Here is a 19,083-nt window from a genome sequence, read left to right as displayed (position 1 = left end):
CCCCCCCCCCAAAGTAAACATAATTAACTGTATAATCTCTTCGTCAACGTCGTCGGGGTCTTTTATGAGTGTCCGAGGAGACGTCGGTTAACTTTTAATCAGATGCAAATTACCGACTAATTATGAGACGAAAGAGAGACTGTTTGTGGATGGTACAGGATCATGGCTCCGAGTTGAATAGTGGATTGCGGGTGATGAAGGGAGAACGAAGGGTGAAGAAATTCGCAGTATTAATTATCCGGTGCAACCCAGTTATCAATTGTCTGTCTCTGCCTGGTTGTTAGTCGATAAAGAAAATTTTTGCTCAACCCCAAAATTATACCGAAAATATATTTTTTTTAAATTCTTCCAAAGCCCCGGGACTCTAACTCGAGCTTTATTTTTGGAAGCAATGACCCGTGAATTTTACTTTTAAAAACCTGTACGGCGCCGCAAGCTGGTATACATATAGCTATACACACGGCAAAGATCGCCAAGCTTTCTCTATAGCGGAACGCGGCAACAATCTACCTACAAACCCCACTTGGATTCCTTATCTAGGGTAGCGGCCGTTTTAGGGTGAGTTTTCATTAAACCCGACTTCTCGTCCGCCTAGAGTGGCATTACGAGAGAATGGGGCCCGGGTCCACGGTATACATACAGACGTGGAAGTAAAAGTAAGATGAAAGCAGAGAATCAGAGGGGCCCGTACCAGGAGAAAATAGGAGGCGTCGGGACGCCGTCTCACACCGACGCCCGCCCCCTCTCCACGGTATCGTCCTCTCTCGTCGAGAGGAGCCATCGTGGAAAATCGTGGGGAAAATTGCACGGACGACTTTATCGCGAGCTACAACGAAGAAGTAAGCGTCGTGACGTAAGAGAAAGAGGAGAGGGGAGGAAGGGTGAACGACGCCGGGCGTCGATTTCGAGGCCACCCTTAAAATTCCTGTATACGCGTTTTCACCCGAATATTCATAGAAGCTAGAAAGCTCAAAGTCGATCTGCTACCCTATTCAAATCCCACCTCCGTTCGGGCCACGATTTTACAATGACTTTACCCGAGACTTTATTAGCCATCGACTCGACTGTCGTGGCTTCGTAAAATTCAGTGGGTAAATCGTGCTCGAAGGATTTTCCTTTATACCAAAGTAAAGCGTCCCGCTTACCCTCTAGAATTATTTTCAACCCTCTGTTCGTGCAAGCTGACCCCCTCAAAAAAAAAAAAAAAAAAATTTAACACTACTAAAAGGAATTTGTTCTTCAACCCCCTCCCTACTCTTAACAGATCCTTTACGCGCCGATGGGCCTAAGGGCTAACGTTAATGGCAGCTACATGTGGTAGCTTTTACCTATTGCTGGTACTAATAACGCAATTTATCTTTTTACGAGAAAACATGGCCGACCTATCCGACGCTACTTGCCAAGGACGTCCACGTTTTCGTGTCAGCGTCGAGTGATGAATGTGCCATCACCTTTGGACAGTTATTGTATCCTGATGGTATACCGGGTGGTACGTGGACCAAGGTATCGGCGGGGACCTACGTGTACCCGTGAAACGCCGGGAGAGAATGCCTGTTATTAAATAAATATATTACGATGAATTTCTTTTCCGACTTGTATCACACCGTAGGGAACGATAAACAACCCCGTATTTTCCCTTTACTGTGTATACTTATACATACTATATACGGATAGGGATCTTATGAATATATTGTGCTATTATCCCAAATGCTTAACTACGTACGTTAATTCTTTCACTTTTAATTACCGTCATTATCCTTCTCGATTAACGAATCCGCCCCCTTCGCCCCTGTCCAGGGGCGTAATTCGTGGAAAGTTTTTACATAAAATCTTTTATCTTTCAGATTCCCACGGGAGCAGCAGACGTTGCCGAATCATTTTTACTTTACGGATTTCGAACGTCACACGTCCGAGATCGCATCCTTTCATCTTGACAGGTAAGCAAATTTCTTGTTTATTGGTTTTTTTTTTTATTTAAATAAAGGTCTTTGAGAATCATTTTGGAGGACGGTCTTGTCAGGTGTATCAGTCGATTCGGGAAATTGGGGTTAGAATTTATTTTTTTGGGGGATATTACCAAGCTGGAGTCCCTAGGGACTTTTTTTTTCTTTTTTTCTTTAATATCCATTTGCTTTTTTCTTCCGACAGACTCCTTGGGTTTCGAAGGACCATGCCGGTGACAGGACGTCTCCTGAATGTGACAACGGAAATCTATGAGGTCGCGGACAGCGAACTACTCAAGACGTTCTTCGTCAGTCCCGTGGGTAACCTTTGCTTTCATGGGAAGTGCAGCTACTACTGCGACACTGCTCATGCGATATGTGGAAATCCGGATAGTCTTGAGGGTAGCTTTGCAGCGTTCTTACCAAGTCGTGAATTGGCTGCGAGAAAAGTATGGCGACACCCTTGGCGCAGGAGTTATCACAAACGTAGGAAGGCACAGTGGGAGCAGGGTAGGTGTTTTGAAAATTTGTACAAGTAAGAAATACAAGTTTTTCATTGAACAATTGCGTACGTGTTCCTGACCATTTTTTTCTTTTTATAGATTCCGATTACTGTTCCCTGGTCAGGGCCATTCCTCCTTACGACGAGGGTCGTAGGCTACTGGACTTGATGGACATGGCCGTTTTTGATTTTCTTATTGGCAACATGGACAGACATCATTACGAGACGTTTAAGATATTTGGCAATGATACCTTTACGCTTCATTTGGATCAAGGTAGAGGCTTTGGAAGACCTTTTCACGACGAGACCTCCATTTTGGCCCCACTCTTACAGTGCTGTACGATAAGACAGAGCACACTGGCCACTCTGCTGAAGTAAGTATTTGAGATTTTTGAAATTTGATTATTAGTTTTTTTTTTTTTATATGAACTAAAAATAGTCACTGAGTATTCAAAGTATTGTTTTTTATTTATCCATGAGTCTTACTAACAATTCCTGGTTTCTTGTTTGAGAATAAATTTTATATAATCCATCCACACAGCTCTGTAATCTCGAAGATTGATAGTCTGTTCAGTGGTGATCAGGGAAATACCCCAGGATACCTCTGGTGCATCTTGAAAATCTTGATTCCTACTTCAAACCGGAAGCTACGTTCGCAAGCAGGTCATCAGGCCTGGAATTGAAGTCAGCATCAAGTATATTGAAGCAGCATGGCCGTCATCCATTAACCAAGACGTTATAAGATAATCGTTGTCTGTGGCTATTTCCAGCTGCAATTCCACTTCCGGTCATTCTTTAGTATACCCAAGAAAAATATTCTTCCGGATCAATACACTCGCGTTACAACACTTGGAATTTCTTTATTTTTCTTCGAAATTATGTTCTTCGTACTCTCTTAAGAATGTTCTTATTAATCTAGTTACATCACTTAAGAAATTTCACTGAAGTCTTCCTAGGGAAATTTCAACGTTCAATATTCCACTAGATCCGAACCCCCGTACCCTTAACGTATTCTTGCTAATGAGAAAAATGGCCGTTTAGCAGAATACTTCTCGTTGGTATGTATATGCCTATCGAATAGCTAAGGGTTTAATGGAACGTGAAAAACGGCAGGAAATGCACGCGTATCTCATTAACATTCTCTCCACGGTCTCCGCTGGTCATTGAGTAATCGAGCGTCAACCTTACTAAATGGAGTGCGTTCAGGTTCAGGGTTGAATGGTAGTTACAGCTGGTGGTAGCCCTAGAGCTATTTTCCTAGAGAAAATTGTATTTTCACTAGAATTACAATGCGGCATAGAAGATAGGGACTGAGAGGGATAGGCTAGATCTCTTGGCAAGTGAATTAAAGTGAATTTAAGGGAGCAGAAAATCACTGGCCATTTCTTCTCTAGAAGTTACCCATCTAGATGGATATAAATGTCAATGTGCGAATCCAGCCATTGGGAATCCTTCTGGTTGTGATTCACTGCTACTTTCCTAGCCGCCATGAAATCGTTCGCTTTCACTAAGTGTACTCCTAGGTTTTCTCATACTCGAGTAGCCCTGAGTACTCGGAGGGGGCGGTTGGTAGGTAGATAGGATGGCTATACTTTGAGTAGAGCACACTCCATCGACATCTACTCAACCACGTGAATTCAGGAATATATCCACTTCGTATCTATTTAACGCGATACCTTATTCAGTGCTCTCCGTCAGGAACGACCGCGACCCTTCCTATAACCGAAGTAGAATTTATGAACTCTTAGGCTTAGAGATAAGTGTCATTCGGAAGCTGGTACAGTGCCCGATCGTTATTGGCCAATTTCGTATTTTCAATAGTTTCGAAAAAATTATTCTTACTCTAGAGTTCCAAAAATTGTTCTATCTTGACAGTAAGATCCTATAGATTTCTGAACGTGCATAGCACCCAATGAATACAAATTCTGACCAATTCAATATTCCTTTTACAATATGTTTATTCGCATATCATAGGCAACATCTGTATATCATACTGTACGGGGTACTAAAAAAAATTGGTGAATTTTTAATAATAAGACAGTGTATTGTTACTCTGTAGTTCGCTATGTAATTTTGAATTTTTCAAAGGTCAAATTTCATATTGGTTTTTTTTTTAATATTTCACTCCACGCCTATATTTGTTCTTCAACCAATTTTTCTACAAGAAGCCCAGTCGTGTAGGCCATCGACGAATTGAATTTCCGCCGGGGCTTTATTCGGATAACACGGTATAGGCTTTTTAATGCGATATCCGAATCGCATGTTGCGGCCTTGTTGCATGCCCCAAGGATATTCACATTCAACTCTGGTTGTGTCTAGCTAATCCCGCCAGCCTTTTATTCCACTACTGTCATTCAATGGTAATAACGTTCAAGCTCTTCCGTCCAATTGCAACTACACTATATATCTTTGTACTAGAATCTATTCGCATTAGAGAATAGACGTTTTGTTTGTTAAGGCTGCTGTTCAGCTAGATCTGTGTATACACACGTAAACGTAATGACGAGGTCGACAAAGAAAAATGAGTACTTAACAACCATATTTCACTTTTGTTTTCATCTACTTTGATGCGTTATTAACTTAGCCACCTTCTATACACGAGGAAGACTCGGCATCTGAATTTAAAATTAAGAAAAATCACAAAAATCTTGTCTTCAAGGACAATGCCTAAAAAGGAAATAGAACTGTCAAATCCTCATGGCGGCCACCACTGCACTTGCTTAATTTTACGAAATTTTTTTAAATTGCAATTTTTGACACACCCGCACACAGATTACCCGACTCCCGTGACATATAAGGATAGGCGACTGAATCAATAGTTAGACGAATAACTGAATAAACACAAGAGGAAAAAAAATGGTTGTAAAGGTTTCCTCGCTTCTGACGTCATCGCACCGCATACGTGTACACACGTAGAATAGTTGAACAGCAGCCTTAATGGTTCTATATAAACACTCGCTGAGAAATACCCACGTATAAATTTAACCCTATATTCATTTCCTTAATAACGATAATGGTGGCTTTCAGGCAATGCATAAAGTTACGAAATGTCAATAACGTTGATGAACCGAATAGGGTTTAACAGAGGCTAACAATTGTTATTTCCGTTGCAGATTCCATAATGGTCCAGTGCGTCTCAGTGCTGCAATGAGGGCGAGCATGAGCAACGATCCCGTTTATCCCATTTTGTGGGAACCACATTTAAAAGCTCTGGACAGAAGAGTCGGCCTGGTTCTGGAAGCTGTTCGTGATTGCGTCAACAGGAGCTTGCAGGCCGATCAGGTTATACAGGAGCGAAACGAAAGCGGAAATTCTTAGCCTGAATATTATTTTTGAAACGTCATTCGAATTTGCGGATCGATTACGTTGGTTTATATTATTAGTATAATGATATTACGGTGCGACAAGTAGCCAGGTTATCAGCTGGAGATAAAGGGGACGATCGATAATTGGACAATTGGCTGAATAGGAAAACAGTTAGACAAATAGACATTTAGAGGGATTGATCGTTCGGCTACGTAAACTATGTAAATTATGTAAAGATCTACGAGCCGCTGGCACGATATACATATGCTGTATGTACATATACATAGAGATTGCGATACAAATGGTACGAGAGAGAGAGAGAGAGAGAGAGAGAGAGAGAGAGAGAGAGAGAAAATGGGAGTGTGATAGACAGAGAGAGAATGATTGTACGATACCGTATCGCCAATAAGGGGAAGTTTATATTTCAAATCCCATGAAACGAGCTTCTTGTAAAACGACGGGACGAATTTCCAGGCATCCATGGCTGCCATCTTTTTTTTTCTTTCTTTTTTTTTGTACATTTAGTTAACGCTAATAAACGACTGTTTTTAATCAAAAATTGGGAATGCGTGCAATGTCGAGGAATAATCGTGTACATAAGAAGTGTGTATAAAGCTACAAAACAGTTATTAAAGTTTAAGAAAACAAAAAAGAAACAAAAGGAAAAATATATATATATACATAAACGCAATCCGACACGGGGAAATATTTCGTACTGATTGTACCCATCAGCAATTTTTATATGATTACAGATAAAATTTCCTCCTGTCAGATTGCTTAACAATCCGACGCAATTCTTAAAACTTGATCTGTACAAAAACTGAACGTTCACCCCGGCAGACTTTTAGCACAAGGTCGGAAGGGATGCTTCTATCGTGTAAAATATTTTTCAATTAGAGACCTGGCGAATGTCGACGTATTGCGAACCGGAAGAGGAGTTTCACGATATACGTGACCGGAAGTTGCAAACTCTATCTGTAAATTTTAAGTGCCACGACGTCGTCATCGACGATCGTTAGCGACACCTTTTCTTTAATGGTTTTTGCCGTTGTGATTTTAACGCGTAAACGACCATCTTCTCTTCTTATTGACTTTCTTTCCCAATAAGTTTCTACGCGACGCAACCAAGAATAACAAGAGCACTATTATTTTTGGACTGGCTGTAAATAAAGTAATAAATACATAAGGTTCTTATACGAACAAGAAAGACAATTTTCATCAATTAATTCCTTCTACCTCCGCTTATCTTATTTAAATCTATCCTATTATTATCTAACGTCCTCAAGATCCTGCCTTCGACAAAGTTTTTCAACTTAAGTTTAAACAGTTCAAACCGAATTTATAAAAGCGCCATAGACTTCCCATGCACATTCATAAAGAAAAATAACCCTTTGAATCCTCTGAGTGGGACCTGAAGGGATGTATGAATGCATTCGTTTTATCTGGCATTGCGTAAATTTGCTGCTTATCACACTACCCAGTAAGGAATCGCCGTGAACCCTCGTTGACCCCGCCCATACTTAATTCTCTTGAAGTCATCCACCCTGTTACAGTATCTACAGGTACAAGGGCAGCAGCCTAACTGTAGGTACCAACACCTACCAACATATCCCTTAACAATGGTCGAGCTCGTAGCAGCTACCCCTCTGAACGACAAAGCTTCGTTATCGCGTAGGGCTTAGAACTCTAAACAAGCGTGCTCACCCCTCTGAAACGTTAACCGTCAGCTATCCAACTGCAGTTAGTTACCTAAATATATAATATATACACCCTCTTACACATAAGAGGAAAAGTCAACTAAGTACAAAGGGAATGGTGCTGATAAAGTTTTCAAGATTCATTTGATTATTGTCATTTGAATAAGAATAAGCTTCAATGGTGAAAATTATTTTTAAAAAGTCATGTGCATATTTAATTTTAAATTTAGTTTCTAATTATCCATAATGTTATCCTTCATATACCATTTTTAATATGTGGGTACTACTCGAAACTTTGATCCAATTCATTATGTTAATATTTGAAGTCTGTTGTGCATTAGGAAAAACTTTTAACACATACTAGTATTTGGACCATTGTTAGATTTAATGAATTGTTACGGAAAATGAGTTTAGTGCTATATAACAATTATGCGGTCTATGGTAGAGCCAATATCAAGAGAAACCTTATTATACGTTATATGCAAAGGGATACTCAGATGGCTCGTCCTTATTATTAATCCGTCGGTTTATGACTTTCCAGCAACATGGAAGCAGCCGGGCTTGAATCCTTCCTCAAACTCTCGGAGTCGGACGTGGTTGTATCGTATAGGATGAGCACATCCCGATCCTCACATAAAACCCGGATTACATGGCCAATATCTGACTCGCATCCTTCCGTAGGATTACGTCACGGCCCTACGCGCCATATTTATTATCCTATGCGCCGGAAAGCTCCCTGGTCTTATCGTTGTAAATTCATACGGCTCTGGTCGGGGTCATATTAAATTAAAATTGCCACCACCTTGCCTACCAGCTTATCCCATAGGACAACCAATCGCCTTTTTCTTTTATCCATTGTTCCTTTCTTTGTACTTTTCTTGGCCCTATGACTTTTTTGTCTTTTTTCGTTTCTGGGTCCTGCAGGTCCTTTACCTGGAAAAAAGATAAACCGTTTAATGAGCATCGGACCATTTCCCACGTTTAATATGCAGCCAGGAAGAAAAAGTTATAAAAGAAAGGTATACCCGGCTTTTTCATTATTCCATTTCAAATGGTAACCAAATATTTAAATCCGGCTACGAGATTCCCATTTGCCCTTGTAATATTCTCTGGCTCTTCCGCTTCTGATCCCTTGCTTAACTTGGGTAGAAACTCGTCCTCAATCAGTAGCGCCATTGGAAACTCGTCTATTTCGCTGATCTCTGTAGCTCTTTTCTTTGTGGTAGTATCTTGACTGAGAATAAAATAAGTATTGGAGACAAAGATAGAGGTATTGAAAAAAAAGATACCATTTCCAGAAGTTTCTCCTTGCAGAGAAATAAAATTAACCGGAAGGACGTACCTTTTGACATTTACATTTTCATTAATGGATTCTTCTTCCTTCGACCAGCACGTGACACGGTAATCCAGGATTCGATTAATATTTCACTCAGTTTATTTTTAAATAGTACAGACATGAAAGAAGACATTTAGAATGTAACCTCAATTGGACTTTTATTATCCTCCCATTGAATTCCCATTCATTTACGACCTTTTATCGATTATTGATTGTTCTCCAGGAATTTCTGTTGCACTGTCTGTCTCTTGTTAGCGATTATTGATTGTTCTCCAGGAATTTCTGTTGCGCTGTCTGTCTCTTGTTAGCTTACTGAGAATTCAATCATCCTCTCCTACTCCCCCGTACATTTCACCCTTCCTAGAATAACACAATCCATTTGAGCTTGATGAAAACCAATTTTCGTTTGTCTATAAAAATTTCTACCGGCAATAAATACACAGATGCGTATTAAATCTATCTTTTCTAATAGATCCTGACGCTTATCCATGATCTCACAGCAATTTATCACAATTAATTATTTTAATCCAACAGTCATATTTATTCAATCATTATACATACCTATCACTGTATAATGGATATTAGTAATGGACGATATGAAATTTCACTGACAATCAGTATTTTGAATCCATGTGCCAAACCGTTAGACAAGGCAAAGCTAATATTGGGAGAGAGAAAGAGTGAGAGAGTAGAGTGATTCTGTTAATTACAGGACTCAGGCTTGCCTATGACGTCGGACGTCTCCAACAGAGAATCCACCCACTGACAATTTCGCCTCTCTCGAATTCACCCAGCTGCCACTGTTTCAGTTTGGCACGTCTGTACCACATACAGACACCATTAATGCTAAATCAGCCGCAGTTCCGTTTATGTAACAGTCGGCGAGTCGATTTCGAATACGTACGTCTACAATACCTGAAACAATGTACAAAATTCTGATGAGAGTACAAAAAAATTTGTCTAATGAAACAACGATTTTTCACGAGCCAACAAACGTTAATTAAATATCGATAATAACCAAAATCAAAATACTATAATTAAATAAATTCACAATTTTCAAAATTTTATAAACATTTTCGCGAGTCAAAAGTATATGTATACATAAAAGTGGCGGAGCATGCGCCATTCTAAATATTTATAGCTGCTTTGATTCGCTTTGGTCAGTTATAAAGACTGACTCAAAATTTAAGTGGGTGTTAAATTTTCGCCAATTTATCAACTACATACAAAAACAGTAGTACGGATGCATTGAACAACTTGCAGCTATTGAAATACATATTACAAACCGTAATGTAACTTTATTGCCGTCTCAAAACTTATCTTCCGTGCTGTTGCCTAGGTTTTGTACAATGTAAGGATATGCCTATAGATGTATATTTGCAAATACGGCATATACAGTACGTAGAATAATTTATTTATGTAATATATATATATATGTGTGTGTACAGCATCCACTAGGAATATTACAAACCAGAGCAAGCGGCCATTTAATCTTAACGTGTATGCCATTCCCTTCATCTTGTGTCAAATAACACGGCAGCTCCTTAACATGAGTTTGACTAGTTTGCGAGAACGTTTGAGCGTGCAAACCTAACCTAAAATGTCAAGTAAGACATACGTGATTACACATGGCTGGTGCGAATTGACATGCCACCGCTTGTTCAGTGAACGATTCTATGCACAGAGTAACCAAACAATACGTATAAACGGAAAGAAGTGACTAGCCGTAATAGCTGGAGCGAGGAAAAGAGATGGAGAGAAAACAAAAAACACAGCTGTCACAGATAAATATCCCCGCTTCTGGCAATTGATATAAAATAGTTTGGCCAAAGTAACGATCCACGTAGCGAATACGAATTTGTTTACTAGAAAACTGCAAACCCAATTCACATCTACGTGAACGCCCGGCTCGGGATCGTCACTCGAGGTGAAATAGATGCTAGAAAGTTTCTACTACTATCGCCATCTCGTTTGTATTCCCCATACTCACCCTCTACGCGCTCCTGCCGTCGGCCATTGTTGACTCCGGCGGGACGAATAGAATTATTGTTATTTTTACGGGTACAAGTTTTCCACCGCTAAGCAGAAATCTATACGGGAAACGAAAAGTTCCCAGTCGATACTTCCACGTGAAAAGTGTTGTCGTCGTCGTTCTCCTTCGAGGCGTCCGGGACTTCCTTGACAGTGGAATAGTTGAAAACCGTCCTAAAAGATTACAAAGGGTCGCCATTAAAACTTGATTTATGAAGCGTACGAAATTGCTGTTCGGACTTATATATTTTTTTTTCTTCTATTTTTTCTACTAACCATATACGTACACTGTAAGTTTATAGGGTGTTACGATATTATCGGGCCTACAGGCGGTTTTGGGGAGGCATCGGAGATCATGAAAATAACCTTGTTTTCGTAGGGAAGTTCTTAGTTTTCAAATGACAGCAACTCAAAGTTAACCAATCAGAACGAGACAACAATAGAAATGGTAAGTTATTTACAAACTCTGAGTTTTCTTATCTTGCTTTTGTTTCTCGATGACATTGTCGAGATTCTTTAGGATTTTTCACAGTACTTGAATAACAGTAATTACGTTTTTAATGCCCCGTGGCATAATGGCCAGTGCAATATGAGGTGTCTTATAAAGATAACGGAAAAGGTTCAGTCACGTTTTACCAAAGTACAAACGGAGTGGAACACGAAGTGTTTGGCTTTTCGATCAGGGACAATTTGACGATAAAAAAAATATATGCTGCTTCTAAAAAACACAAAGGGACTCTCTTGCTGTACTCGGTCGGACCTATTTCGTGTGACGTGATATAAATATCACATGGACGATATGAGTCAATGAGCACTTAAGCTATTTCTATACAGTACAATTCGTTGCAATGTTTTTTTTTTCAATATCATAAATATTGCGTAACATCAGAAAATAAGGAGATTCGATAAACCAAGTGTAAAAGAAATTACGTAACAAATAACAAGTAAGATCAAACCAATAAACAAAATTGAGGCAGTCGTTATAGAATGTACTTGAATATATACATCTGTATAACCATACTATTTCTAGTTTAATACTAAAAATATAACCAAACCCCCATAACTCTAAATACGATGAACTTTTCCCATTGCGAGTTTCTAAGTAACGCGCGAACCTTTTGGGTCGTGAACGAATTCCTCATATCAACCCCTCCAGCCGCTGACCCCCTTAAGGCTTAAGTCAATAAGTTTCGTCGTAGGCCATAAAGCAATATTGGCCTGGTTGGCTCATTAAATTCTTTTCCAGTATGAGTAAGAAGTAGGAACAGAATAAAAAATTAATTTTAACATAGCGCAATTGAGTTTTTCAAAAACGCCAATGACCAAGGGTACCTGCAAAACTTAAAAGCAAATATTATAACAAAGAGGAATCTGGACAGATTCCTGCATCAGAATTGCCAACTGTATTTGGTTCCTATAGGATTTTTCGACTTTGCAAATAGAAGCTATACATAATATTCGTCTGGACTCGTCACTGTATTTAGTTTTGTATGAAATTATTAATAACATTGTCGATAATTTCGCGTCCCTGAAAATTAATACGTATAAATTCAATACGGCTACACTGTATCGACATAAAAATATATAACAAGTAGGAATAAAGCGATTCGTATTCCCTTAATCCTTTATCTCGTATTTTTCTCGCGAGTAACTCCGTCGCGACGATAGTTTCGACGTCGACGATGGTGCAAATTTGATTTCGCGACGTCTCGCCGGTACAGAGCCGATAAAATACACAAATAATTCAACAGGATCCCCACTGTAACTCCTATCGTCTCTATAAATGATTCCTTTCATGGGTACGATAAATAAAAATTGTCGTCCAATCGATTGTCCTATGGAAATAGTAATTTAAAATTAAATAATATTAAGCTCCTTTTATATATTTAATATTTCCCGCGAATATTTCAAAGTTCTTCTCGGTACTTCATTCATACAAATATACATTTCAGACTGACTGTCATTCGCAAACTCGATTCGTAATTTGACAAGTGATATTTTTGCGTTTCACGTATTACTGTATATATTACATGTCACGTTGAGGGTTTTCATATTTTTTTTTAATTTTTCCGTTGAATATCTAATATTTGTAAGATTAATATTTTTTTTTCGTATTTCATTATACGTCACTGTCGCAGAATCATATATACATTAAGACGTTTCGCGATTTTTGAGTAGAAATCAAAATGAATTCCAGTCCAGGATGCCACTGCTTATATCCTCGAGAGGAATACGTTATTTTTAATGGGAATAACGATTTTTAGTATCCCGAGGCGTTTACGTCAAATTTTGATTTAATATTTTATTTGACAATTTAATTTGACTAATGGTATAAGTGGTTTTTTCAAATACCGACTTACTGCTTGTTCTACTGTATCAGGCTCGTGCCGCCAGATAGCGCTCGGGCACTCGTTTGCTCCGATTCCAGTCGCTCGGCCGGATTTTCGATTTTCGGAACATTCAATGTATAGTATACCTCTAATATTATTTCCTCATGATCGTCGCTGTGACTGATTTCAATGAAATTACGTAATATTGGGGATATAAAGCCTTCCCTTTGCCTTATCGGCGTCGTTGATAAGAGGTCGATAGGAGTTTCAAGGAATATTAAGATTTGAGGGATTCTCGAGAATTGGATAATTTAAGGAAAAAGCATAGAGAAGGAAGATGATATAAGAGCGGAACGTTACAATATATATATAAATGCATTTTATAAAATTGCATTGACAATTTACATTTCTGGAATCAGGGTGTCCACCTTAACGGTCTATTGGTCAATGATTACAATACCAACATTAAGTTCATTAAAAACAGAAATACGTGACTGTTCGACCATAATAATGAATTCATCGAATCATCCGTGTAATTTGGCAAACGTATACCTGTACCTGTGAAAATCCTAGGGATACAGGTAGTTTCATAAATAACCAGTACTCCTAGTATTTTACGTAGTATAAAAAATTCATTTTCAAAACTGCCTTACTTAGCAAAAAGGATCAAGTTGCTGGTAGATCTGCGATTGGACACTCAATGCCTTAGAATAATTTATGAATTTTCTAGATGCATGGCTACAAACATATTTTGGGTAAATTATGTTTTTAAATATAAATAATATATATAAAAAATATCTGTTTGTTAAATAGGTGAGTCTGGATTGCAAATGTGAAAAATGTCTCCCGACCTCTACACCTTTCAACTACTTGGAGCGTGAAGCGATTTCGTTCAGTGGTATGACATCATCAGACTGGAAAACATCGATGACTGATGATACTTGGGATTTCAGGATTTTCCATAATAAAGAAAAGAACAGTAGGACGTTTAGTCATTTTTTTGAACGAACTTTATTTCACGGTACGTGAACTGTATTCGCAGGTGCCTATAGGATTTATATATTTACACAGGTATGTCCCTTTGTTTGTTAATAGCGCGAGCGAATTTTAAATTTAAATATAATAAATATATCTTTTTTCAGAAGACGACGCTGCTAAAAGACGCCGAACATTTGTATTTCGGCAGCTAAATTTAACGGAGGACAAATCTTAAAAGACGCGCCAAGGATAGCGTGTTTTCTAGGAATAGCGAGTAAGGAAATAGAAAAGAAAATTACAAAGCGAGACACATGCATATTTCATGTAACGTTATCCGGCTAGGAATCGAATTATCGGGACGCCACAAAAGCTCACCACGGGTCGATAGGTATTGACCGAGACGTCGGGACGCTTCAATTGTTATACAATGGAAAAGCGTCAATCGTGACGTATTCATGTAAAAATAATTTTAATTCTGGTGAATGGCCCGTCTGTTTCTTGTCGATTCCTAATAAGGAATTTAAACGTCAGATTATCATTGATAGAAGCGAATGAATATGCATTGCTTACAGTCTGCATCGATTGGATGAACGGATTTGTTACGGGAGATACGAAAATCAATAGTGGAATTCTATTTTGTTATGCATATGGAGATGTTGCTTTTTTTATTTAATGTGGAAATTATTACGGTCGTTTTCATTATTCAAATTAGGCACGACAGTTGATAGAGTTTTTGGTATAAGATGTGTAGTACGGTGAGCGTGTGCATTTACGACTTTCATTTTCTTTTGAAACGCGAAGACTGGAACTTAACGAAGATTTGAGAAGAATGCATTTTAAAGTAGTCGTTTTGCATAATTGTACGGGATCCTCGCGTGCCACAGAGTTGGTCCGTTGGAAAGAGAAGAGAAAGAAAAATCGTTTGGTCTCGTTTCTATCTTGTAAGGTAAAAGGTATAAGCCTGCAATTTACATGCATTTGGAAATATCATGGAAAATATGGGAGATTGTCAATTCTATTTTTTCTGTTTTTCAATGTGTTTTCGTCTATGGAGATAAACGGTTTGAATATATAGCCGTTGGGAAGTCAAATCAAAAGATACAAATTTATGATTTTAATGACTAGTCTTATGCTTTTTTTATTGCTCCACTGCTATTGTACAATGATTAAAAAATATTTATTGAAAAAGAAAAATATTTGTTTATTGCTATTTTAAATAATCAAGTAGATTTTCATAGGATTTTATTAATTAATTTAGTGCTCTCTATTTGATCCGTTTTTTTTTAATTTTATTAAAGCATCTTCTTCTCTGTTTATTGAAGGCTAGTTATTCGGATGCAAGAAGATGGAAACAGTCTTTTCTTACTGTGTCCTTTCGAAGTTTTTAATTCTGGGAAATTCTGTCTGAATATGCTTGCTGACACCGAGTAAGTTTACAAGCACGGATTTTTAAACGTAAGAGTTTAATAGCCGGAAATGAAGACTTGGCTATATTAGGCATTTATGCAGTCTAAGTTTTAAGTCTAAGAAAGAACAAATTAGTAGCACAGGAATATTGATAATTCGAAACATTGAATAAAGCTTTTCAAATGTTATTAAGTATTATTGGATCTTGACTCACTTTAGAAATTAATTCAAAATATAAAATTGAGGCTAAATTAAAATCTCGCAAAATATATGGAGCAGATGAAAATTGAATTGAGATTGTAAAATGTCAAAAATAAATTACGCTCAAATTGGAATAGTAATAAATTAAGTGTATTAAAATCATTAATTAAATCAATAAAGTTAGATATTAACACTTGGAAATCAGAAATCCCGGCCAAGAATATTTAGAAGTACTGAAAATTGGCCAAAATTATGTGTGCGTAAATTCATCGCGCAAAACTCGCCGAATGGGAGGGAGCCGGAGAGTGGGGAGATCGCCGAAGGCAGTGACTGAACTCGGAGCGCCCTTTCTTCCTCAAGCCGTTATCCTATACTGGTCTTGACTGGTCTCTTGGAATCATCTTTCTTATCCATTTCCAACGTTCTTGTTTTTCTATATTTATTTTTTCTCTACTTCCTTATTTCTTTATCTTTCATTCATTACTTTCTTATTTATCTCTTTCCTTCTTTCTTCTTTAATTTTATTCGGGACAAGATATTTATTCGAATAAATATCTGGCATTCAATAAATAGAGAATCTGTTCTTAGCGGCCACGACTCATCTTCGAACGCACCTATCATAGCTGTGTTTGCAATCGGATCAAAAGAGAAACAATTTTTACTTGTTATTTAAAGATGCTTTAATGAAATAAAGACAAATTACTGAGCATAACGGAGCAAATAGAGAGCAATTAGTTAATTAATAAAATCATATGAAAGTTTTCTTGATTATTTGGAATAGCAATAAAAGAAATATTTTTCTGTTTCAATGAATATTTTGTAAATATTTTAGACATTAAAAACATGCATGTTTATCTTTGGGCGCTAACTTCCCGACAGTAAATCGTTCGCCTTAGAACACATACGCTATCGTGGCGTGAGCTGATACTAACTATAGCGATATCCTAACTAAGTTAACACGTACGGGTTTTAAAAAGAATTAACCAATCACGCGTAAGGTTTAAAAAGAACAGGCCAACGCGATTGGTTGAACGTTTCTACAACCTGTAAGCGAAAACTTTATATGTTACAATACTTGAGATTTATCCAATGGCAACAGTTTCCTTCTCTCAGAGCCAACAGCCAATTGGCTGAAATAATATTTTCGATTTTATAACACCAAAAGTTATTGCAAATTAAAAAGAAAGCCATTACAGGCAGGGCATTTGTTTATTAACATAACATAACACTATTTCGCCAATGGGTTTTCAAAAGATGCGCGTACGCATTGTGACGAAAACGTGAATCGTTACTTTTGATGCCAGCTGAATGCAGCTGAACTTTTAACTTTCAATACAAATTTAACCGGTAACAAGATGGCACCTCAGGAACCAACACCGTTTGATCTTGCATATACCGGCAAGACAGCTGCCGTTAAGATCCTACTTAACGAGAACCTGAAACTTAAGTCAGAGACTGATAGCGTGAGTAAATCTTTGTGAGTTTTGTAAAGAATTTCATAACCTACGTGACTGTTTTAATCTAGAATGGACGAATGTTGATACACTGGGCTGCTTTGGGAGGACACGATGATCTTGTTACGCATTTACTATCCCTGGGTGTTCCTGTGGATCCTGTCGATGACGTGAGTATTGAATTATAATGTAAATCATTGTTAAAATTCTCAATGTATCATCTGCACCAGTGACACTGCGATAAGGACGCAGTCGGCCATGCTAGCGCATGCGCATAGGTTAGCCGCGTGGTGTCAAGAAGCAGCGCTATAAATTTGAATTCATAAATGGCATATTTGAAATTTGTCTTTATTATTGTGACAGACAAATATGACACCGTTGATTCTGGCAGCGTCAGCCGGTCGTGACAAGGTTGTAAACGTTCTGCTGAATGAAGGAGCTGATCTCAATGCAAAAACAATGGATGGACATTCCGCACTGCAGTATGCAGCATCAAAAAATTGGAAAACGATATGTGCAGCTTTACTTGAAAAGGAAGCAGATATAAATATTTGTGACAAAAGAGGTGCAACGCCACTGCATAGAGCCGCATCCAAGGGTAACACAGCAATCGTGAAGCTTCTCCTGGAGTATGGAAATATCTTGAAAATAGGTGAATATGAAAGACTAATGAACGTGGCTTTGTTAAAATTTATTACGTACCTTTCTTTTCAAATTTAGATAGTAGAGATGCTTCTGGAAATACGGCATTGCATCTAGCCTGTGAAGAGGATCGAGAAGAGGAAGCTAAGCTCTTGATGAGTAACGGAGCGGATGTGACTGTCACGAACAAACTCGGCAAGACTCCTTTCGATTTGGCGAAACCAGGTCTCTTGCGACAGCTAAAGGAGATCAAAGAGAGGAATGTGTAAATCTTAAGGGTTTACCAGTAATCCGATAATCTTGATTTCATTTTTCATCGTTTATTGTATTTCTTATATACTTAAGACGCGATCAACCTTTTGTGTTTAATTCATATAAAATGTATCAAAACCATCTCTACACCTTGTCGGTTAACCATCAAATTTCCAGGCTCGTCAAACAAATTTGTAGAATTCTTTTCCGCAGTCCTACCAGTCCCCGTGCTAATTCATCTTTCTCCTCCTGGACATCTTGTCAGAAATTTGTATTCGATCTAAAGTCTAAACACATCCTGGGATTGATGTTCGCTCGAGGACGCAATGAGGATTCACTGACGACACTGACTCCCGCACCCATTATATACATAATGCATAGTTTTTATTTTCATTCTATACTCCTTTCTCTGTTTGTTTCTCTTTCTTTCACAACGACAAGGAAGATCAAACAGACAAAGACAATTGACTTAGTGTTCGATGATCCTCACTCCCAGACAGACTCTCTGCTTCAAATTCTTCACAGTAACTGTTCGCAAATATCCGCCATTTGTTATTCATGAAAAACATACAGCCTAAAGTATATCTAAGAAGCCGCAATCTGCTTAAATTTCTTAATTGTTTACATTTTTCTTATTGTTTTCTCGCCGTTCTCTTTTTATTTTCTATCCTCCATTTTGTAGCTTACCATCTCTCCATTTATAAGCATTGCAAACTCTAATCGCAAAAGGCCTATTTTGTACAATGACCGATCGTTATGTCGCGTTCGCGCTAATCGCTCTGCGTATAAAAAACTATACCAGCCGAGCAAAGGAAAGCGCGCGCACATGCGCACTATGCGCCATTGTCGATAAATGCCTTTGAATACAAAGAATTTTCATAAAATGCCTATATAAAAATGCGTGTATAAAATTCCATCGCCTCGGTCACCATTACGCGCTACATATTTCTTATTTTCTTTTCTCATTTATCTCTGTCTTTCAACAGCAGATTTCTTTTTCGTTC

The 19,083-nt window shown here is 38.1% G+C and overlaps 2 protein-coding genes and 2 long non-coding RNA genes across 9 annotated transcripts in view; 3 read left to right on the top strand and 1 right to left on the bottom strand.

Annotated features, from left to right (window-relative positions):
- Positions 1 to 6,963, top strand: part of LOC107265588 (extracellular serine/threonine protein CG31145) — a 31,364-nt gene extending 24,401 nt beyond the window's left edge. Inside the window, exons 4-7 of the mRNA XM_025082899.1 lie at positions 1,845 to 1,937; positions 2,149 to 2,453; positions 2,546 to 2,819; positions 5,559 to 6,963. Of these exons, the coding sequence (XP_024938667.1) occupies positions 1,845 to 1,937; positions 2,149 to 2,453; positions 2,546 to 2,819; positions 5,559 to 5,763 (877 nt within the window). The 3' untranslated portion in view covers positions 5,764 to 6,963. The remainder of the gene's footprint in view (positions 1 to 1,844; positions 1,938 to 2,148; positions 2,454 to 2,545; positions 2,820 to 5,558) is intronic.
- A 612-nt stretch (positions 6,964 to 7,575) lies between these two features.
- On the bottom strand, positions 7,576 to 17,374 carry LOC107265597. Of its 6 annotated transcripts, XR_003059149.1 has the most exons (7): positions 17,239 to 17,374; positions 10,775 to 10,989; positions 10,256 to 10,379; positions 9,346 to 9,699; positions 8,791 to 9,144; positions 8,474 to 8,682; positions 7,576 to 8,381 (listed from the first exon to the last, which is right to left on the bottom strand). It is a non-coding gene; the product is annotated as an uncharacterized LOC107265597 (long non-coding RNA). The 6 variants fall into 6 exon arrangements; XR_003059150.1 differs by lacking the exons at positions 10,775 to 10,989; positions 17,239 to 17,374 and having other exon boundaries at positions 9,346 to 9,603; positions 9,689 to 9,699; positions 10,256 to 10,705; XR_003059151.1 differs by lacking the exons at positions 10,256 to 10,379; positions 10,775 to 10,989; positions 17,239 to 17,374 and adding an exon at positions 10,403 to 10,705 and having other exon boundaries at positions 9,346 to 9,603; positions 9,689 to 9,699.
- Positions 10,998 to 15,265, top strand: LOC107265599. The gene is made up of 4 exons (XR_001537249.2): positions 10,998 to 11,105; positions 11,195 to 11,263; positions 13,959 to 14,216; positions 14,288 to 15,265. It is a non-coding gene; the product is annotated as an uncharacterized LOC107265599 (long non-coding RNA).
- Positions 16,848 to 18,226, top strand: LOC107265593 (26S proteasome non-ATPase regulatory subunit 10). The gene is made up of 4 exons (XM_015735194.2): positions 16,848 to 17,194; positions 17,257 to 17,355; positions 17,549 to 17,837; positions 17,906 to 18,226. The coding sequence occupies exons 1-4, from the start codon at positions 17,087 to 17,089 to the stop codon at positions 18,094 to 18,096; spliced, it is 687 nt and encodes a 228-aa protein (XP_015590680.1). The 5' UTR covers positions 16,848 to 17,086; the 3' UTR covers positions 18,097 to 18,226.
- Positions 18,227 to 19,083: the final 857 nt, after the last annotated feature.

The sequence above is a fragment of the Cephus cinctus genome, unplaced genomic scaffold (assembly GCF_000341935.2).
Source record: "Cephus cinctus unplaced genomic scaffold, Ccin1 Ccin1_scaffold0230, whole genome shotgun sequence".
NCBI lineage: Eukaryota > Metazoa > Arthropoda > Insecta > Hymenoptera > Cephidae > Cephus > Cephus cinctus.
The sequence above is the reverse complement of the archived record's forward strand: the minus strand, read 5'-3'. Positions and strand labels throughout refer to the sequence as shown.

Coding starts and splice junctions, on each gene's coding strand:
- LOC107265593 (XM_015735194.2), top strand. CDS start 17,087: ATGGCACCTCAGGAACCAACACCGTTTGATCTTGCATATACCGGCAAG. Junction 17,356..17,548: donor CTGTGGATCCTGTCGATGAC/GTGAGTATTGAA, acceptor TTATTGTGACAG/ACAAATATGACACCGTTGAT. Junction 17,838..17,905: donor TGGAAATATCTTGAAAATAG/GTGAATATGAAA, acceptor TTTCAAATTTAG/ATAGTAGAGATGCTTCTGGA.